Below are 20794 nucleotides of genomic sequence, written 5' to 3' on the forward strand. Positions count from 1 at the left end.
TCAACGCACATGCACTCAAAAAGAAAGCCTGCTTACGGTCTCTGTGTTAGAACTGTGCTATATTCAAATTCTTCCCAAAAGGATAAGTACATGCAGCCCTCCTTTGGACTGTCCAAATATAAAAACCCCTACCCAATTCCACTAGAGCAAAAGGATGCCCATCCCCTTACGCGGATCGTCCGACAGCAGTGCTGGACCAGACTTGTCACCGTTTCGCTTAATTCATGTTTCCTAGACCGGTTCAAAGAAGAAACACACCCACAGGCAAATCAGCTTTTAGTCGGAAACCCATTCCAACGCGGGGAGTCGATCCCCGGACACTTGAGCTTACGTAGAGGGAGGGCTTTGGACGTCTGTTCATTACAGCGTCCTGCCGACTCTTGAGCCAAGGAGGTCTTTGTTGGAAGAAAACCAAATTTCTGTAAATAATAGATCTCAAAAATTTGGAATTGGATGGCAGGATGGCGAGTTCTAGCGACAAATGCGAAATTGCTGCACCTGTCTGCTTGTCTACTATCAGTCAGTTTTTTGTCGATGCATGGTGATGGTAACTTCTTCGCTGGAATCAGTGAACATCTTTTTGTGTAAAGAAAAAAAATGGACGAAACGGAAACACAAAAACTCCATCCACGCTAGCTCTCTCTCTCTCACCTTAAGGAACAAAACGAAGAACCCACCCAATTCTCATGGAGCAAAAGGGGCACGTGAATTGTACCAGAACCGAGCTCTCAGCCTAGCGAAGTCCCCTTGTGATATAGCAGTCAAAAGGCACAATGATTTTCAGGCTCTTATGCAGGTCCGAAGAGATCAAGAGGCAAGTATCGCTCTCAATGGACAAGTCCTTGATCATCAAAAACATCCTGCCTTTTTGCAGGCAAGGTTGCAAGGCATTACAGGCGAGAGGGAGTTCAGATGGCCGCACCTACCCGAAGCCGTATGAATACGTCGCCGCTAGTTTCATGCAGTCTGGTATCAAGAGCAAGGATGGCATGGAAGCAAGAATTGCCATTGTGGTAGAAATGAGAGAGAAGGTCGTGGAGCAGAGGCGTAGTACTCTCCGTCTTGCATTTGCCCCCCTTTGCTAAAGGCTCTCATGTCGATTGGATCGGCTCAATGTCTAGATTCGTCAGCAAGAGTTTTGATCTGACCATGAAGAAGGCCGAGGACACTTTCAGGGATGCGTCACCCGAGAAAATCACTGGGCTATTGGAGCATATGTCTATTGACACCAAGAAGACTGGTCATCGCAGTAGACGTTCTACTGGCCAAGGAGGCAGGTCTGACAATCAGGCGTGGTTCTTCCGAATTGCAATCTAAGTCTAGCGTGCAGTCACTTATTGCTGCTTCATGGATTATGCTGAAGTGGAACTCGATTACTATTAACTCTGCTATAGGAAAGCAAGGACAGCGATACGACTCGTGGGAAGGAAGTGTTTTTGATGCTTTTGAATCTGTTGTGTGGAATGCTATATTTTGTGGTCAGTCTTGTCCGGTATACACCGTCTCCTATCAGACTCACATGTTGCTCTTGGAGGACTGTCTGAAGAATGACTCTCTTGCAGACTTGCTCCATCGACATCACAGTTTCCGAAGTCTACTGAGACTGAGCTGATGGTTTCTGCGAAGATTTATCGGAAGTCGTTATCCATCAACGAACGGGAAACAGTGCGTTGAACTTGGGGATCCATTTCTTGCCCAATTGCAGTCTAGCCCATGCGTGAAACTGTTTCTGTGTTTCCTGGTCGAGGCTGACCTTCTGATTGCTCAATCGGACCATCTCCTTGAACTTGTCTTTTCTTGCCTGCGAGGCCAGGAGTTGTGCGGTGGGGCGTTCCTTGCGCGACGGGCGGATGTAGGGCAGTTCGAAAGTTCCGGTGGCTTTGAGCTGTCTTTGTTGGCGGCGCGTGAGTCCCTTCTTGTCCGTCTCCCTATACAGGGTCATCTTCTCTTTCTTGGTCAGGTTGAGCTGCATCATTGCAAGGGTCTTTGCTTTCATTGGCTTCTCCTTGCGCTGTAGGAGAATCAGCTCGAGTTGCATCTCCTTGTCGATACCCATGAGGTTGATGTAGTAAGCATAGCCGGCAGTGTTGAGAGTCTTCACCGCCCATTCAAGATGCTCGGTCTTCTTTTCCACATCTCCACCAAACTCGATGCGCGCCTGGTTTGCGATGCGTTCGAGGTTGTTCTTCGATTCCTCCGAGAGGTGGTTAGAGGCCAAGATTCTTCTCTTCATCTTCACCTCATGCCTCTTTCTCGCCATCAACATCCTCTGTTCCTTCTTCTTGTCGCTCTTTTGAGCCTTTCTCAACGCCTTTGACAACTTGGATTTCTTGCCCTTGCTTGGCTTTGTGGCTTTGACAGGAACACTGGACTCTGAACTTCCATCACAGGAGATGGAATCGTCATCCGACATGCTGTGGTCAAGGTCGTCATGAAAGCCGGCAGGAGGGGATGGGTCGGGGTAGGGAGAGTCGAATGAGCCAAAGTCGTCTCCCTCGATTCCAAAAATAGAACCACAGCCACTGGCGGCGATGCCAGCGAGAAAGTCTGCTCTGTCGGACATTGTTGGTGATGGCTGGATGGCGGATTCGATGAGGTGCGCGAGCTGGGAGATGTTGTTGCGAAAGAAGGTAGATGAGAAATTTGCAATGTTTTGATTTGCGTGGGTTTTCTGTTTGTTTTCTTCTTCACATGTCGAGTGGACGTGATTACGGAGTGGAAAGGTCCGCCGGGATTGCTGAGGCTGTTCACTTGGCTGTGCGGATGCACAAACTTGCTCCGAGTTCAGAGATAGAGAGAGGAGCGTTTGCGTAGAAGTTTGCAAGGCTTCCGTCCTGATAGAATTGTGCAGAAGCATCAGCACCTGCCGCCTCTCTACCACTCTATTCGGCGACGCAGGCGTACAGAGGAAGGAACGCTGGAGAGTCTTGTTACCTGCACCTTCCATCGACTACCTCCTTTCCTCTACTTGTCAAACCGATTGTGCCACATTGATAGGTCTAAGATGAGTGCTCGTGATGTCCCAGACACCATACGTACTCGTCTCCACTACTCGAATACACAATATATTTTCTACCTTACTCAGGTCAAAATATAAAGACATTGCCTCATGGTGTTTCTTCAAAGACGACCGATTTTCAATCCACACAACTGAACACGTTGACCTCGAAGTTGAAAATGGACACCTGGTCAAGCAACTTCAGAAGTGCTGGTAATGTTCGGCAGTACATGCATCGCATCAGAGCCATAGAGCAACAGTGTCCTTTGATGAAACATGTGTAATGAGGACGCGTGGTTGTGAGTCACCCAGTACAGAGTCGGAATGCGAAAAGTACAGGTGGTTGATCATTACTGGCCGTTTGAAGTCTTCGTTGCATGTAGGCTGAGTCGCCAAGGTTGAATGACGCGCACGAAACATCGAGATATTGGACACGTATAAGAGAAAGGATTGCAGACACCTGTTCTTGGGATATGGTATAGCAGTGTATAAGAAGGAGGAAGATCACAAGCAAAAAGACAGATCGGATTGACTTTGAAATTCAGTCAGTGCGCAATCACCCCTCGCATTCCACCCCACAACGTGTTCAAGCAGGGTCCTCCTGGTCCATTGATCGAGACTCGAAAAGCTGAAGGAGCTTTACCCCTGAATCGCAATCAAAAAAGCAGTCCTCCCATCTTCTACAGCTCCCTCGACACCTCTCGCATACACATCAGACACAATGGCAGCCGTAGCAGCATCAGTCATCCCGGCGCTCGACCAGCGTCCGGTCAAGAACACCATCTGCCTGTTCGACGTCGATGGCACCCTTACTCCTGCCCGTAGAGTGAGTCTCCGTCTTCGTGAAGAGGTGCGCAAGCAGCTATACTGACATGGGTCTAGACGGTTTCCCCCGAGATGCTCGAACTCCTGTCGCAGCTCCGTCACAAGGTTGCCATTGGCTTCGTTGGTGGCAGCGATCTCGTCAAGCAACAAGAACAGCTCGGCACCGCTTCAGTCCCCGTCACCAGCCTCTTTGACTTCTGCTTCGCCGAGAATGGTCTGACCGCATACCGCATGGGCGTACCGCTCGCATCATCCTCTTTCATCAAGTGGATCGGCGAGGAGCCCTACCAGAAGCTCGTCAAGTTCATCTTGCACTACATTGCCGACCTCGAGATCCCCAAGAAGCGCGGTACCTTCATCGAGTTCCGCAACGGCATGATCAACGTCAGCCCCATCGGTCGTAACGCCAGCATTGAGGAGCGTAACGAGTACGAGAAGTACGACCTCGAGCACGGCATTCGCAAGAAGTTTGTCGAGGACATCAGAGCCGCTTTCCCCGACCTTGGTCTTACGTGAGTCCTATTTGCCATCTACGACCTGCTGGAATTGCGACTAACACTATTCGCAGCTACTCGATTGGCGGTCAAATCTCATTCGACGTCTTCCCCAGAGGTTGGGACAAGACATACTGCTTGCAGCACGTCGAGGCCGAGAAGCAGTTCGGCACCGAGTACACAACCATCCACTTCTTCGGTGACAAGACATACCAGGGCGGTAACGACTACGAGATCTACGAGGACTCTCGTACCGTCGGCCACAGCGTCAAGAGCCCCGAGGACACAGCCGCTGAGCTCAAGAAGCTGTTCGACCTTTAAATATACCACACATGATTCGAAGAGCTCGATTGTGATGGCAGTTTAGGCCGAAGCTGGAAGGACGAGAATACAAAAAGACAGTCGGAAGAGGTATACCACAAAATATACAGGGAGCATGGAGTATTTCGGACAATGAGGAGAGGCGCAGAGGGTAATAGAGATACCTATGCAAAGTTTTTCATGAGCCATCTGTTTTCTTTGACTTCGCAGATTTCTATCTCCCATCCAACAGGTGAAATATTGTGTTCAACAAGCAATTGCGGCGATGGTCCTGATGCTTCGGGGGTGAGGCCGTAGAAAGTGATTTCCCCAGGTTTTGACACGCCAAGGCCGAGCGCAGATCGATGGATTGCTTTCTGGAATTTGCGGCGACAAAATATTCTAGGATCGTCCTTTCCCTACCGCCATTCACTGCACACATCCGCAAAGATGCCTTCAACACATAACGTAGAAAAGCCGTGGGATACGGAAGATATCGACAAGTGGCAGGTGAGTTCTTTCTGTCTTTCATATCATATGATTGCGAGAAAAACCAACGACTGACTTTCTCTAACCCGCAGATCGAAGAATTCAAGCCCGAAGACAACCTGGGCGGCACCTTCAGCGAGGAATCCTCCTTCTCCGTCCTCTTCCCCAAATACCGCGAAACCTACCTCAAGGCATCATGGCCGCTGATCACGCGCTCGCTGGAAAAGATGGGAGTCGCCTGTACTCTGGATTTGGTCGAGGGTAGCATGACCGTCAAGACGACACGAAAGACATACGACCCGGCCGCCGTCCTGAAGGCTCGCGACCTCATCAAGCTGCTCTCCCGTAGCGTTCCCGCGCCCCAAGCCGTCAAGATCCTCCAGGACGATATGGCTTGCGACGTCATCAAGATCAGAGGACTGGTGCGCAACAAGGAGCGCTTCGTCAAGAGAAGACAACGTATCCTCGGTCCCAACGGCAGCACCCTCAAAGCCCTCGAACTCCTCACATCCTGCTACATCCTGGTACAAGGAAACACGGTTTCGGCCATGGGAGGCTACAAAGGATTAAAAGAAGTGCGCCGCGTAATCATGGACTGCATGAACAACATCCACCCAATCTACCACATCAAAGAACTCATGATCAAGCGCGAATTGGCAAAGGACCCGGAACTGGCGAATGAAAACTGGGATCGCTTCCTCCCTCATTTCAAGAAGCGCAACTTGAGCAAACGCCGCGTCCCCCACAATGTCACGGACAAGACCAAGAAGACCTACACACCTTTCCCGCCCGCACAGGAGAAGAGCAAGGTCGATTTGCAAATCGAGAGTGGAGAGTACTTCTTGTCCAAGCAAGCAAAGGAAAGACAGGAAAAGCAAAGGAGGGAAGACGCCATGCGCGAAAAGATGGAGGAGAAGAGACAGGCCAGACAACAAGATTACATTGCTCCCGACGAGCCCGGAGAGGAGGAGCAAAAGAAAAAGGAGAAGAAGGAGAAGAAGGAAAAGAAGAAGAGGAAGCACGACGAGGATGGAGAGGAAGAGGTTTCGGAAAAGAAGAAGAAAAAGTCAAAGAAGCACAAGGAGGAGGTTGCTGCCGAGGAGAGCGAGTGATTCCGTTCTTCTTGACGTCTTTCTTCTCACAAATTATATCCCATCTTTGTTTTTCGACCTATTTGCAAGGCATCAGGTTGTCGTTGCTTCTTTTTCTGGCATAGTTTGGTGTTTACTGCTGCGTTCAGCGTTAGGGCTATCCGTCTCAAAAAATCCTATCCTTTTTTCCTCTTGACATGCTCCATACTTCATCTTGATGTCTGCTCTGTACCCGGTACAAAGATGATGGGATGTTGATTATGAAATGACTTGATTTCGTTCTATTCGTGGGTCTTGTCCCATGTGTATATCCCTGATATAACTCCTACGAGACTTTTCCCATTCTTAACTTGTAATGATGCATCCACACAGAACATGACTCGAACTCGTCTAGATGGTTCTCGAGTTCTCGATCTTGGTAACAAGAATGTCGCAGGCGCCAATGGCGGTCAACTCGTCCATAGCGTTGGCAATCTTCTTGCGCTCAACCATGGCAGAGACGGCGACCCAGCCATCCTCTTCCAGGCTGTTGACGGTGGGTGCCCGCTTGCCAGGAGTGATCTTGGCTGCTTGGTCGAGGTTGCTGCGCTGGACGTTGTAAGTGCAGAGAACGAACTTTTGTGCGGCTGGTCGACGAGATTAGCAATTGTAATTTCAACAGCAGAAAGGTAGGACTTACTGATGACACCACGGATTCTTGTTGCGATAAGGTTGACAAGGTCAGGGTTGGAGGGCTTCTTTGAGCGGATCAAAATAGCAGTTGTCTCGAGGACAGTCGAGATGGCCTTGAGGCCTGCTGCGCGCATAGTCTCGCCGGATTCTGTACCACATCAGCGCTAATCTGTCAATCAAGCATATAGACAAACTCACCAACAAGGTCGACAATGCCGTCTGCAACGCCCAGCGCGCAAGCGGCCTCGACACTGCCACCGACATACTTGATGTGGGTGCTCAACTTCTCTCCTGCCTTCTTGCCCTCGAGCTCTCTGAAGTAAACCTCGGCGAGGTTGGTGAAGCTGGTGACGATGTTCTTTCCGACCAAAGACTTTGGGTCTTGGAAATCGCCCTTCTCGGGAACTTGGATCTGAAGCTTGCAGCGGCCAAAGTCCAGGTCGAGAACCTCTTCAACACCAGTGGACTCGGTCGGGGGCTCAGTGACTTCGTACTCGGCGACCTGGTCGCGACCAGTGATACCGAGGTCAACGCGACCCTCTGAGACGAAAGTAGGGATGTCGGCGGCGGGCAGGAAGACGAGAGCGATGGGGAAGTTCTTAACGAGGGCAATGTCGAGGCGCGAGTGTCTGTGGAACTGGATGTCGGAACCGTGGAGAAGTTCGATACATGCTTGGTGAAGACGGCCCTCTGTTCGAAAGAGTCAGAGGATTGCGACAAGTATGGAGGGGCAATGAGGGGTCAAATACTCTTGGGCACGGCGAACAAGAGACGGTCGGTGAGGCTGAGAAAGTCGCGTCAGGACGGCGTTGATACAATAAGCAGAGTCGCTTTGACATACTGGTTGACGAGATCCATGGTGAGCGAGAGACGTGTACAGTAAGGAAGAGATCAGTGGGAGAGGGTTGTGATTGAGGAAGGCGCAATTGAGAGGCTCGCGGTATTATGACTGATGAGAAACGGAAACTGCATACACGTGGGGCAGTCGATTGCTTTACACAACATGCCACTTTCTTACTATTGTGCTACCGCAACCTTTTTCTAATTTGTGTTGAGGATGGACAATTAGGTCTTCCAGCAGACTGTTCATCTCTGAAGCAGGAAATAGCTACAGATACTTTGCAATTGAATTATCCTCGACAAGTTGATGCAAACAATCAACCAAATTTTAACCATCTTTTGCGATCGTCATCGGAGCGGCGGGTCGGGAGTTTTGCCAAGAGCGAACGGGCAGGCCGTCCAACATCGTCACTCCAGGCTCCGGAGGTGAACGAAGCACCAAGCACGAAGCATACAGCTAGCTAGCTTGACAATCATCCACGAAACATCGACTTTTCATCCGCCCCATCACATCAACAACCATGGCCTCCTCAGTGACAGTCGCCATTCCCAACGGCCAGCCTGGCTACTCCTTCTCGCAAGCGCCCCAAGTCACTGTCAACTCGGGTCCTCGCCAACATGCTGGTTTCTACCCGTACGCCTACACCATAATTTGCGCCATCTAGCTATCTTCTAACCCTCATCGCAGATACACCGACAACGGTGGTAGCACTCTCGGCATCTCAGGTGCCGATTTCACCATCATGGCTGGTGACACCCGCCACACCTCCGGCTACAACATCAACACCCGCTACGCCCCTAAGCTGTTCCGCATCGGCGGCGAGGGCCCTGAGAAGGAGGGCGCCCGCATTGTTCTGTCCGTCGTTGGTTTCGCCGCCGATGGCAATGCTCTGGCCGAGCAACTCGACACCATCGTCAAGATGTACCACTACCGCCACAACAAGCCCATGACCGTTTCCGCCTGCGCCCAGCGTCTATCCCACATCCTCTACAACAAGCGTTTCTTCCCCTACTACGTCCACGCCATTCTTGGTGGAATCGATGCCGACGGCAAGGGTGCCCTTTACTCCTACGACCCTGTAGGCAGCTACGAAAGAGAACAGTGCCGTGCCGCTGGTGCTGCCTCGAGCTTGATCATGCCTTTCCTCGACAACCAGGTCAACTTCAAGAACCAGTACATTCCCGGCTCCGGCGAGGGCCACGCCCTGCAACCCCGCGTTCCTGAACCCCTGCCTCAAAAGGACGTTGAAGAGATTGTCGTGGACGCTTTCACCAGTGCCACTGAGAGACACATTGAGGTTGGTGACGGTCTGCAGTTGATGATCATCACAAAGAACGGAATTGAAGAGAGATATCTGCCTCTGAAGAGAGATTAGAGAGTCCAGTTTGTCTCTTTTGCGGTTTTTACATGTGTTCACGACGAAGGAATATCTCCTCCCCTTCAGCGGAGATGAGGGAAAGAAGATGGTTGTATTTTAATCATATCAGGCACGGCTTTTGATGCATGGCGCGCGGCGTTGGCTTACAAGAAGGAAGGGTAAATGGAAGAATAACACCATCCCACCGAACCACGAATCTTGCCCACTCATCTTTCGATCTTTCATCCAGTGACTGTGCTAACCTCAGTTCTCACCCAACAAGCTCTTCTCATAGTTCACCATTGTCGCCCCCCAGTTCATGGCGAGACCTTGGCTCTGCTGCTACATGAAGGCATAAACGTCTATCATTAACTTTGCTAAACCTTGTAGAGCTCATCTATCTCCCCCTCAAAAACAGATAATGTTGCCTTGCGGTCCACACTTCCCTTGGCCGTCCTGATCATCTTCTTCTCAGCTCCAACCACAACCACCAACTCCCTTTGCAATCTCGCAGCTTCGAAGTGTTTCTCGTTCTCTGCTTCCACTGCTGGCCAGATGCTATCCACAAATGCCGCTTTCTTCTCATCTGTACCCAAAAGTGTGGCGGGCTCGACGAGCAAAAATGGTCGTGTACGGTTTTGACCGCCTACCACTACGGCTGCGATTGCCGGGTGTGCGGAAATGGCCTCTTCGATTGCGCCGGCGTACATTTTGACTTCGCCACTTAGTAACACCAGATCGTCCTTTCTGCATCTGTATCGCCAGAGTCCTGGTTTGTTTGGATGTGGTGAAAAGAGATCTTTTGTTCGGAACTCTGTGATGGGACTCTCGTGGTCGAACCCTAAATGTGCTGCTAGGTTTGGTGGCGTGCTGTCGATGCAGCGGAAGAAATTTGTGTATGTTTCGGATTGTGGAGTGCGTTTTACTACCAGCTCGTATAGGTCTGCGTCTGTGTGTTGGAAGTCGGGAGACATGAATGGGTGGATCATGAAGTAGCCTTGATCTGCTGGATCGGGTGAAGCGCCGGTGAGCCATAGTCCTCCTTCCGTGCTGCCGAGAGCTGAGGATACTGTGCCGTTGAACTCCGAAGCTATGATGCGGGTCGCCCAAGCTGCTACTGGGGCTCCTCCATACACAATCTTCTTGAGGTCTTTGAGTGTCTTGCGGGATGTGGGGTCGGCGATTAGTTCTTCCAAGAGGCTGGGTGGGAAGGATGCCGCGCTGACTGGTGCATTCTGTAGTACATCGAGTACAATGTTCTTGTCTGGTCGAATTTCAGCGGGTCCAAGGATGATGATCGTGTTGAGGTAGACGGGTGTGAGTAGACTGGCTGTCACGCCAGATGTGTGAAATACAGGTAGTGCACAATAGATGCTTTGACCAGACACCTGCGTCGCTGCACTGCCCGGAAGAGTGTGTAATCTGTCCACGCAAGCCAGCATATCATGAGTCCAGATGACGGGCTTGGGCATTCCTGTCGTTCCAGATGTATGCACCACCATGACAGGATCCAAACGTGCTTTCGAGTAGGATTTCGTGTACTCGTAGCGTTTCCAAACGGAGGAAGACTTCACGCAGGCCAGACTAGTTCCAGGAGATTCCACATTGACGTATCTTGCTGCCGTGTATCTCGAACCAAGTGCTTGTGCCAAGGCCACCATTTCTGTGGCGTATACCACATCTGTACAGGAGAGTGATTCAAGGAGAAACAAATGAGCGGCCGGCGAAGCAAGGTGAGAAGCAAGCAAAACCTTCCTGCCCACCTTCGCTGCTGCTACCACTACAACAGCATATCCGAGATCCCTAGGACCAAAGTATGCGAACGTCGGAAAAGTGCCATCGGCTCTTCCAAGTGCTGAAACCAGCCAGAATGCGAATTCATCGATCGCTCGTGCGAAATCGGCATATGTAACATCTCTGAATCCATTGGACATGTCGGCATCGTCTCTAGGAATTGAAGCATAGACACGGTTCGGAGTAGTTGTGGCGATCTCGTCGATGAGTGTGGGCAGCAGTCTTTCGCCGAAGACAGGGCTATCTCGTGTCATCTTGGACGGATTATGAGCTTCGGTCGATGCAGAAGATAAGGCAACGATATATTCCCTCAGGGCCGAGTTGTGGTCTTCAGACGTGGTAGAAGCTGGATGGTTATCGAAGTAACAGTTGACGCAAGTCGAAAGAAGGGAAAGATATGGAAAAAGGAAGGAGCGAGGAGTTCGTAAATACTACCTCACCTACCCGGTAGCAACCCGACTCGAGCTTGTAACAACGAAGCTGGACATATTACCATCGCGAACTTTACTTGATGCTACGTACGAAAGAGCCGCGTCTCGGGCTGGTCCAGCATCTCCAGCCAGCCAGCGCATCGCATCGCGAATGTCACTTGCCGTGCCGGGAGGGTCTCGTACGAGAAGGCTATGCTGAGCGCACCAGCAATCTAAACGGTCGCAGAATGATAACTAATCGGCGCTCTTATACAAAGGGCAAGCGTGTCGTCGTGGAATGATTCTTGTTGGGGTTTAGGGCCTTGGCCATCTCATGCGTAATGATGGGAGCTGATACAGAACGTAAGCGTGTCCTTGCACGACGCACACTACTCGTTCCTCTCAGATTTGCTATCTTTCTATCTTTCGTGCGTTCGTTATCAGGGATTGGTAACATCCTTTTAGGATAATGCAGGACCGAGAGCGAGACCGAAGTAGCTGGTCTGCTTGCGCGATGGATCCTGCTAAATCCGCAATCTCATTGCAAGCGTCACGCAATGCGATGGATACAAAGGTTGGTACGCAACTCAACTAGGGGGTGTCGTCCGCAATGGTTTCTTGCCAGATAAAGGCACATACCGCGACGGTCTGAATTGTGCGACCTTACTGCTGTGACCGAACAGGACCCTAGATTCACAGATGTAGGGTTTGGCTCTCACCGTCAATCCTCCTCGTCAATCAATTATCTCCAGATACCCCGGTGTCATTAATTGCTGACTCGGTGCGGAGACTGACCTCCGTGTCAAACTGCGTTCGCTTTCGTAGATCTGACGACTTCTGCCCAACGTCTCAATGGAACATGTCACCATTTTCCTCTTCTGATCGACAACACTGCGACTTCTTGCGAGGTCTGAGGTCTCGTCCTTCTGAATTCACTCATCTAGACCACCACTTTTACTACAAGTTCAAAGATACTTTAGTATTGAGATCACACAATAGACAACACCAGAGCCACATCTCGCCATCGCTGGAGCATCAGCTTGCTGATTGATGGCGGTCGTCTTGAAAATCTACTTTCCAGGAACCGGCATTGATCTCAATCCATTAACTTTCTTGCAGTGCAGAGTTGGAGCATGTTACAACTTAGATGCACTAGAGCCTGAAAGTAAGTCTCGCAGTCAGAGTCGATGCGACTTAGGTTGCACTTCGCGTGGTCCTCAACGTGCCACATAAACATTTTGTGGCTAAGAGATTTCTGATCACAGCGCCATAAGGCTTTCAAGAGACGACATCACCAACGAGGTACACTTCAACAGATACATCGTTGCTCCCTCAGGGTGTCGCATATGCAATGCCCAAGAAAACGTGCAGCTTTGGGAAGATCCCAGAGGATGTTTCACCAACACCCCCAACCTCACATCGACCGGTTTACATCCACTTACTGACAACCTTTGTATGAGAAAATTATGCGATAAAGCGACCCGGACTTTACTCTTTCACAATCAAAGACCGACAAACTTCTTTGGTCAAAGCTTCGGCCGAAACATAACTAAGCAGATATCTGTTGTCTAGATGGTTCTGCACAACTGACGAAATAAATATTCGAAGAGCCCATGGTGCCTCAATCAACAAGCAAACAACGAACATTCTACAAAATCAAAGATGGCCTCTCACTCAGCTATCCAGGTGGTCGACCTAAAGCAGCCATTGACCATCGCTCAAGTTCCGACCATCACGCCCAAGGCAAACGAGATTCGTGTCCGTGTGGAATGGGTTCCGGAAGCACCACTGGATGTTTATCAAGTTGACGCCGGCTTGATGATCAACCAATACCCTCATGGACTTGGTGACAGCATATCCGGAACCGTTGTCGAGATTGGAGAAGGCATCGAAAAATTCAAGATTGGCGATCGAGTATGCGGTTTTGTATTCCACAGCGAACAGGAGAAGACGCAGCAAGTTTTTGTGACAGCACCTGAGCACCTCTTTGCCCAGGTATGACTCCCGTCATGGATAATACAGGAACTTCCACTGACTCTATAGATCCCTGCTCATGTTTCGTCTGCCGCTGCATCGACCTTGCCGAACAACTTCTGCACAGCCTACTTCACTCTGTCCGAGAAACTTGGGGTCAAATTACCATGGCCTCTTGTGAATCGTGAGACATCGGAGGACGCACAATCCCCTATCATCATCTGGGGCGCGGCAGCCTCAGTCGGCCAATATGCTCTTCAAATCTTGAAGCACTGGGGCTACACCAATGTCATTGCTGTAGCTTCGCCTAAGCATCAAGACAAGCTACTATCACTTGGGGCCAGGCATGTGGTGGACTATCGGGATACTGCCACGGCTATTAATACTATCCGAAGCATCCTCAGCGAACAAGACAGTTCTGCAAGCATTCGCGCCTTTGATTGCGTGGACTCGAAGACCGGGTCTTTGATCCCGCTATCAAAGATTGTCACAAAGTCCGGCTCGACGGTTGCGGCCTTACTCCCCGTCGTCGTCAGCAGTCCGGACCCGCAGCAGCCAGAGACTGAACTGGCCATCTCATTCGACGTTCAAGGCGAGGCCGAGTGGGCAACGAATGTCAAGGTTCAAGGCGTGGCAGTCTATGCATACGAAGCCGTAAGTGTCCTGCCGGTTTCAACTCCGATTTTGCTAACTTGCCATTTTGCAGAACGCATTCTTGCGAGATAATCTTATGCCAGAGATCTTGGGTGGCATGTTGGCCCAGGGTGCGGTTCAACCTAATCAGTACAGGGAGATTCAGGGTGATGATCTTCTGACTAGAGCACAGAAGGCCCTAGATATCATGAGAAGTGGTACGGTCAGTGGAGAGCGTTTGGTCTGGAAAGTCTGGGATGAGCAATGATTTATTTGAATGTTTCTCCCTGCTAATTCAGAAGTTGTAATCTTCATAAAGCACTTCTTGACCGCTCAACCACTGCAAGACAGCACTTCTCTGGCCCGTGCCTGTACAGATATACCATCTTCTGACCTCTGGTATCAACCGCTCGAGATCGCCTTTCTCCATACGCCGATACTCAATCCGCACACCATGTTCCTCAACGTTCTTGAGCGATCTTTTATCATCATCGGATGCGAAATCCATTCCAGTGACGAACAGAGTGAGACTTCGAGCCAGTTCCTGCGCGTTCTCGATCATATCGAGCGCAAGGCCGATATCTGCCGCACGTAACGTCCAGAGCAACCGGAGCGACCCCAATTCTAGCGAAGTCAGGCAAGGCATCAATGGCGTAATGCCTACACCAGCAGCGATGAATGCAACGACTGGCTTTTCCTCAGTCTGCTCTACCACAAACTCTCCTCCGAAACCTTTGATCCCAACCTCAAACTCTGCTCCCTTTTTCAATCCATGTTTAAACAGAAGATCGGTTACGACACCGACTTTGCGTATTGTGATCTCAAACTCGTCATCTGCGAGGCGTTTGCTTGGATGGGGTGGCAGACCAGGCGGCGATGATACGGTGAAGGTGCGGACGAAGTCGTCGTTCAAACTGCGGGGGTCGTCGTCTCGCATGTGACTGTAACCAAAGTCCAGGTGCTCGGAAGCGTCAATGGTAACATACTGACCGGCTTTGAAGGTGGCGGCGTTTGACAGGCTAAATCGAAATCGCGAGATTGTCGGAGTGAGTGTTGTCTGTTCGAGAAGTTTTGCTGTGATCTGGTTTTGATTCAAGGTATCTGCTCTTGAAGCAGCCTGCTCAGTGGCAAGGTACCTCACAACCGGATTGTACGGAGAGAATTCACCAGTGTCTCCTCGGAATGGGAGTACGGATGCTACATGTCTCGCTGCAGTGATTGTTACTCGGACTGCCAAATTTGAGCGGGGCATGATCTCTGCGGCGTCCTTTCCGAAGAGTATCTCTGTGGTTCCGGTCACGAAGAGACAGTCGCCCGTCTCGAAGTCTGGAAAACAGAAGCCAGCTTTGGGTTCCAGAATCATGTTTCCTAAGCTCTGATACAACCGATTGCCAGAATACTCTGGGTAGACAAATTGTGTGTTACCGCCTTCTTGAGGCAAACATCGTATGAAGCCTGGAGAACCACCTCTGTGGTTTGTGTCCATGTGAGATCCGCTGTTCGTGCTGAGAAACATGAGATCTACCTTGTGGATCAGATCCATGGCTTTTTGATCCAACGTCGCAGAGTCGGAAACGAGCTTGGGATCAGTAGCTGCCGGATGTATATCTCGCTTGTTGAGATACTTTGGACAGTTGCCTAGCATCTCGTCAGTCCTTCGCTTTGTGGTTCACAAATGACCTGTACAAACCCAGGCTCTCATCGATATGTGCGACGAGCTGTAGCACTCCCTGCTGAACATTCTCCATGCTCTCGTCGCTGTCTTCGCTACCAAGCATACCCGCCACCATCTTGCCTGCAAGTTTGACTCTCTTCCTCGTTCCTAAGTCTATGGCCAGTCCGCTAAGCAACCTTCCTTCTCCCTCTTCCTTCACTACTTCACCCTTGGCGTCTGAACCTACCAGAAATTCTACCACGGGGTCCAGCTTCGCCGCAACAGACGTCCGGATCCCAATCATGTTGTTACCGAGTGGTTTCGAAAACCCGGTGTTGCCTCCCCATACAGTTGTCCAAGGTCGTCCTTCCGGGTCCAACGTGCCGAACGCCAGTAATGGAGCTCGTTGGAGCATATTCGCCGCTTGGGGTGATAGCATCGGTACAGTAGGGTTGTCAAGTCCTGGTACGTGCAGCTTCTTTTGCATCAACTTCTCGCCATCATGGAACTCTAGTGCTTGGTAGAACGTCATATCGCCGAAGGTTGCGAGGAATATTTGTGCAGTCAGGTAAGTATGTGAAATATGCGCGAACTCGGATTCTAAAGAGGTGGTGTAAAAGACGACTTTGGTACATCAGCTGCTTATAAGATCGAGGAGGATCTGACGTGCCGAGAGGGGAAGGTGTCGACATACATCCCCGCCTTCCTTTTGTGTCACGAATCCTCCAGCCAACGCATCAACACTCGGTGGGGTCTAATTTTAGCTCCAACTGCTTTCACCTCTCTTCCTACCGGCAGAGTATAAGTCAGAATCGAACGATGCAGTCTTGAGGTTTTGCGGTCATAATTCACAAGTCCATCCCAGAAATTTGATGCGTGCGAACGGTGGCATTGCGAGTGGTGTGAGGTTTGTGAGAGATATATTACAGCTAAGATGTATCATCTTATCTTTGCCCGGCTGGCACAATTGGTCAGCGCGTGAGACTTTTATCTTAGAGATCTCAAGGTTCAGAGTTCGAGCCTCTGGTCGGGCGATGCATCTTTTTGAACTTTTGCCCGAAACTCGCTCTTTCGCACAATGTCACCCATTGCACGCGATATTTTTTGCTCTGTACACTGTCTACTGCTGTTCAGACAGTTTTGAGTTGTTTCTGCAAGAGAGGAATAGGAAGATCCACAAAAATGCTGTCTTGGCATATTGCATCTTTAGCCGTTACTGCCAGGGTGACACCAGTTTCGAGGGAATCAGCATTTGAGAATGCTGAGAGTTCTTTTTGTGCTCTCTACCGTCTTCTATCTGGATCCATATGCCTGCGGATGGATCATCCAGTGCTGATGCATATGTTGACGGTTTTGCAATTATATCCGCCCTGAACTCTCGAATATATGGTGTATTTTATTGTTTTTCCGATCGCTTCTTCGAGACTGCGGCTCACAAGTATGAGAATGTGGGAAGAAAACCACGACTTGAATAAGCTTAGCTCAAATCGGCAAGCATGACACATATAAAGTAAACAAAATGCAGAGTGTATAGTTACGTAGACTCGAAGTCTTCTAGCATGAGAGAAACGCAGATAGATTCCATACCCATGTTGCTAGAGCATGTATGCTTGACAACCAGGGTTATGCTGGCGGCAAACAGACATCTCAAGGATCCAAACATCGAGCTTTCCTAAGCCGCTCTCACCAAAGGACCATCTGTCGGCGCAGATCACAAAGTACATACAGTCAAGTAGCTAGAGAGTACATGTATGTGGTTCTTCACGATTTCGATATCAGTGTTGCCAACCAAAGATCACCCAGCGCACAATTTTATGTCGAGTGGAGCAGATTCGCTCGCCTAAAGTTACTATCGCCTTGACCCACCTACTGTCTCAGAGCATCGGAAGTCGACTACGAGGTTAACTTTCGTTCGGCCCGACAGCCGCGCCTGTCGCTAACACTGTCGCTCAAAAACTCTCGCCGAAGGTTTTGGCAAATCCGGACAGAATGTTTGGTCGTACACCCAGGTCTTACAGTCCTGACCAAAGACTGGTACTGACAAGAGATGCCGAATCACTTCCACTCTCGTTGACTACAGATAGCACTGTTTAGCCACTCTCCTGGTCATCGTAGTGTCCACTTTGAAAGCCTTCTGAGACGCTAAGAGCTTGAAACATGCTCAACACGACGTTACTACTGCGAAATGTGCTCAATACGATAATCTCAGGATATCGATCAATGATCAGACGTGCGTCAATCTCGAACATGAGATGATGCGAGGGATTCGCACCACCAGAGGCCAGACAATGACGCGGCTATGGCATGTATAGATTGCTATACACGTTTCCCCAGACCATTATATAGAGACATGACATTGCGAGCATATTTGTAGTCGTAGCCCTAATCTTATCCGAGCGGCAAGATCAGATGGAAAGGACGGCAGGAATTGGGAGATTGCAACGTCCACAAGCAGCATTGTTTCCCCTCACGAAACGCCCAGGAGCCAGCATCTTCGAGGACGACGGTTCAGTTGTTGTTTTTGTTGTTCTTTCGGTCGCATGCCTCCATGTACCCGGCGCCAAGGGACTCGCATTCCTTGTAGGCGCTCTCAACAAACATGAGAATTCATAGGCCCGAGTATCGACCACGGCACCGTCCTTGGCTGGTCACATGCTTTCTCAACGTGTGAAGACGCTTCGGTTGTCTGCATGGCGGAAGGTTCGGAGTGTCAAGGGCGATTTGCATGTTCGCATAAGAGCTGCACGAGCTGCAGGGTAAGGAACAAAAATGGGTGGGACCTTGCGCGAATCAAGAGAGTCTGTGTGTTGACGGTCGATCATTGGCTTTTGCACCGCTAACGGCCGGACCAACAAACATGCATGGGGAAATTTGACGAATTTTGGTTGTCCTCGGTTCATGAGTGTTGCCATTTCCTGGCCGACAAATCGTTGTTGGCGCCATTGAGCTGCCAGATGAGATGGCTACCAGACGAGATTGGGTGATTGTCCATTGCTTTAAAGAGGCTGGAACAGGGACCGCGAAGTGTAAAGAATCAAGATACTCGGGTGAATGAGCATCTGGTGATTGAAATGGACCTGCCAGAGTCGGACGGCAGTAGCATTCTAGACTTCCGGCAGCAGTTTACAACACACGCCATGGTTGACGACGGCGCGGAATAGTGTGAGGTAGGCTCACTGGCGCGAGATTGCCTTGGCAGGCACGCGAACTTGACTCCTTTACGGCAAGCCTCCAAAGTACAACGGGCAGGATCATTTTACATAGTTCGGGTCGTCCTTTCCACTTCGCCCTCCTCCTTCCTTTCGACCTTTGCGCCGCCCACCTACATGCTGTAGCATTCAACACTCGACACCCGGTCATCACCAACATCCCAGCAGAAGCCTTTGCTTCTATCCACTCTTTTGGAGCCCTACGACAGTCACTCGCTTAAACCGAACCGCCTCGATTATCGCATTCCTTCCCCGAAAAGTCACCTTACACCAACTACTCCGGATCGCATTCTTAACCTGACCGACAATGAAGTCTTCACTCGTCATTCTCTCGGCCGCCTTTGGCCTGGCCGCCGCCGTGCCTCGCCACAACCACCATGCTCACCACCAGCACCACCAGGAGATGAAGCGTGATGATGCCACCGCAACCGAGAACGTCGACGTCTTCGTCGCTGGACCCACGGTCGTCATGTACTCGCTCAATGGCAACATCATCTCCGAGAACGATGTTCTCGAGGGTATCAAGAACGGCACCCTCGTCTGGGCCAACGGTGCTCCCTCCCTGGCCGACCCCTCGTCCTCGGTCGTTGCTTCTACCTCGTCTGCCGTTGCTGCCGCCAGCACCACCTTCCTCACCTCGACCTCGTCTAGCTATTCATCCTCGTCCAGCTCGACCAGCTTCTCGACCAGCACCAGTGTTTCGTCTTCCAAGCAGAGCGCAACCTCGTCTGCCGCCTCTTCCTCCGCAGCTGGTCTTGACACCACCTTCCCCGATGGTGAGATTGACTGCTCCGACTTCCCTTCGGACTACGGTGCTGTTTCTCTCAACTACCTCGGCCTCGGTGGCTGGACCGGTATCCAATCCCCTGGCTCTGGAAGCTCCCTTCTTGGACTCACCAACATTGAGACCGTTACCAAGTCAAACTGCGGTGGCACCAACTGCTGCTCCGAGGGCATGTACTGCTCGTACGCCTGCCCTGCTGGTTACCAAAAGGCCCACTGGCCCACTACCCAGGGCTTGACCGGTCAGTCTGTCGGTGGACTTCTCTGCAAGAACGGCAAGCTCCACAAGACCAACCCCAACTACAAGACCCTTTGTATCACTGGTTCCTCTGAGGTTACTGTTCTTGTTCGCAACGAGATGTCCACCAGCGCCGCTGTCTGCCGTACCGACTACCCCGGTACCGAGAGCGAGACTGTTCCCGTCACTGCCAACCCTGGCAGCGTTGCTAACCTGACCTGTCCCGATGCCACCTACTACGAATGGACTGGCAAGACCACCTCTGCTCAGTACTACGTCAACCCTGCCGGTGTCTCCGCCGAAGACGGCTGCCAATGGGGTTCTTCTGCCAACCCTTGGGGCAACTACGCTCCTCTCAACCTTGGTGTCGGCTACTCCAACGGTGCTGCATGGCTCGCAATCTTCCAGAACGCTCCTACCACCAACGAAAAGCTCGACTTCACCATCACCATTGAGGGTGACAACATGAACGGTTACTGCAGATACCAGAATGGACAGTACTGCAGTGGCAAGAACTACGACTCTTGCAGTTCCTCCTCTGGATGCACTGTAAGTTCAGCTTATACGATTTTGCCCTTGATTCTTTACTGACATTGTTAAAAGGTTTCCGTATCCTCTGGAACTGCTTACTTCGTCTTCTCCAACTAGACGCGTTACTTTCACCACTTGCGACGTTAAGAGAGTTTTCCAACCTCTCTCAAACTCGACGTCCAATTTTCAAATGCTGAGCCGCGCTCGCGCAAGCTGTATCTAACATCGGATTTCTCGTCGCCATTTGGAGGCCAAATCTGCACTTTCATGCCGCCGTTCTTCTGCCTTGCATCACATCATGTCCGTCGATTGTTGATGTGGTGGTGCTTCTCGGTTGACGAGACCACGGTAACTCTTCTATTCTTTGCCTTATATCAAGGTCTTGGAAGCGATATCTGTTGTCCCACCTGATATCGCTCTCCTCTTTTTTCACTTCTTACTCTCTTTTGTCCCAGTCAACATTTTTCTGAGACGACTTTACTTTGTGGGCTTTTTCGTGTA

At 50.6% G+C, this 20794-nt stretch overlaps 10 protein-coding genes across 10 annotated transcripts; 5 read left to right on the plus strand and 5 right to left on the minus strand.

Annotated features, from left to right (window-relative positions):
- Positions 1–1648: 1648 nt before the first annotated feature.
- M438DRAFT_355117 (uncharacterized protein) lies at positions 1649–2563 on the minus strand (the record flags this gene model as incomplete). Its single annotated transcript, XM_029907008.1, has 1 exon — positions 1649–2563. One exon carries the CDS (start codon positions 2561–2563, stop codon positions 1649–1651), a length of 915 nt encoding a protein of 304 aa, XP_029761325.1.
- Positions 2564–3588: 1025 nt separating this feature from the next.
- Positions 3589–4791, plus strand: M438DRAFT_405434 (eukaryotic phosphomannomutase). Its single transcript, XM_029909784.1, has 3 exons — positions 3589–3824; positions 3881–4335; positions 4392–4791. The coding sequence occupies exons 1-3, from the start codon at positions 3720–3722 to the stop codon at positions 4636–4638; spliced, it is 807 nt and encodes a 268-aa protein (XP_029761326.1). The 5' UTR covers positions 3589–3719; the 3' UTR covers positions 4639–4791.
- Positions 4792–5064: 273 nt separating this feature from the next.
- Positions 5065–6413, plus strand: M438DRAFT_365108 (uncharacterized protein; the record flags this gene model as incomplete). The annotated part of the gene is made up of 2 exons (XM_029907764.1): positions 5065–5127; positions 5199–6413. The coding sequence occupies 2 exons, from the start codon at positions 5068–5070 to the stop codon at positions 6216–6218; spliced, it is 1080 nt and encodes a 359-aa protein (XP_029761327.1). The 3' UTR covers positions 6219–6413.
- M438DRAFT_345325 (ATP phosphoribosyltransferase) lies at positions 6134–7731 on the minus strand. The gene is made up of 5 exons (XM_029905427.1): positions 7711–7731; positions 7619–7653; positions 7068–7559; positions 6877–7017; positions 6134–6823 (listed from the first exon to the last, which is right to left on the minus strand). Exons 1-5 carry the CDS (start codon positions 7725–7727, stop codon positions 6588–6590), a joined length of 921 nt encoding a protein of 306 aa, XP_029761328.1. The 5' UTR covers positions 7728–7731; the 3' UTR covers positions 6134–6587.
- A 384-nt stretch (positions 7732–8115) lies between these two features.
- Positions 8116–9469, plus strand: M438DRAFT_345326 (proteasome subunit beta type-1 precursor). The gene is made up of 2 exons (XM_029905428.1): positions 8116–8343; positions 8398–9469. The coding sequence occupies exons 1-2, from the start codon at positions 8231–8233 to the stop codon at positions 9083–9085; spliced, it is 801 nt and encodes a 266-aa protein (XP_029761329.1). The 5' UTR covers positions 8116–8230; the 3' UTR covers positions 9086–9469.
- Positions 9445–11438, minus strand: M438DRAFT_355122 (acetyl-CoA synthetase-like protein; the record flags this gene model as incomplete). The annotated part of the gene is made up of 2 exons (XM_029907009.1): positions 9445–11207; positions 11384–11438. The coding sequence occupies 2 exons, from the start codon at positions 11436–11438 to the stop codon at positions 9445–9447; spliced, it is 1818 nt and encodes a 605-aa protein (XP_029761330.1).
- A 1495-nt stretch (positions 11439–12933) lies between these two features.
- M438DRAFT_355123 (alcohol dehydrogenase) lies at positions 12934–14146 on the plus strand (the record flags this gene model as incomplete). Its single annotated transcript, XM_029907010.1, has 3 exons — positions 12934–13266; positions 13315–13899; positions 13952–14146. The coding sequence occupies 3 exons, from the start codon at positions 12934–12936 to the stop codon at positions 14144–14146; spliced, it is 1113 nt and encodes a 370-aa protein (XP_029761331.1).
- M438DRAFT_208462 (oxidoreductase) lies at positions 13931–16155 on the minus strand. The gene is made up of 2 exons (XM_029899388.1): positions 15569–16155; positions 13931–15516 (listed from the first exon to the last, which is right to left on the minus strand). Exons 1-2 carry the CDS (start codon positions 16062–16064, stop codon positions 14174–14176), a joined length of 1839 nt encoding a protein of 612 aa, XP_029761332.1. The 5' UTR covers positions 16065–16155; the 3' UTR covers positions 13931–14173.
- Positions 16156–18621: 2466 nt separating this feature from the next.
- On the minus strand, positions 18622–18996 carry M438DRAFT_208491 (uncharacterized protein). The gene has a single exon (XM_029899389.1). It carries the CDS (start codon positions 18899–18901, stop codon positions 18656–18658), a length of 246 nt encoding a protein of 81 aa, XP_029761333.1. The 5' UTR covers positions 18902–18996; the 3' UTR covers positions 18622–18655.
- A 52-nt stretch (positions 18997–19048) lies between these two features.
- M438DRAFT_374343 (SUN-domain-containing protein) lies at positions 19049–20410 on the plus strand (the record flags this gene model as incomplete). Its single annotated transcript, XM_029908497.1, has 2 exons — positions 19049–20311; positions 20366–20410. The coding sequence occupies 2 exons, from the start codon at positions 19049–19051 to the stop codon at positions 20408–20410; spliced, it is 1308 nt and encodes a 435-aa protein (XP_029761334.1).
- Positions 20411–20794: the final 384 nt, after the last annotated feature.

This window comes from Aureobasidium pullulans (genome assembly GCF_000721785.1).
Source record: "Aureobasidium pullulans EXF-150 unplaced genomic scaffold scaffold_8, whole genome shotgun sequence".
Taxonomy (NCBI): Eukaryota; Fungi; Ascomycota; class Dothideomycetes; order Dothideales; family Saccotheciaceae; genus Aureobasidium; species Aureobasidium pullulans.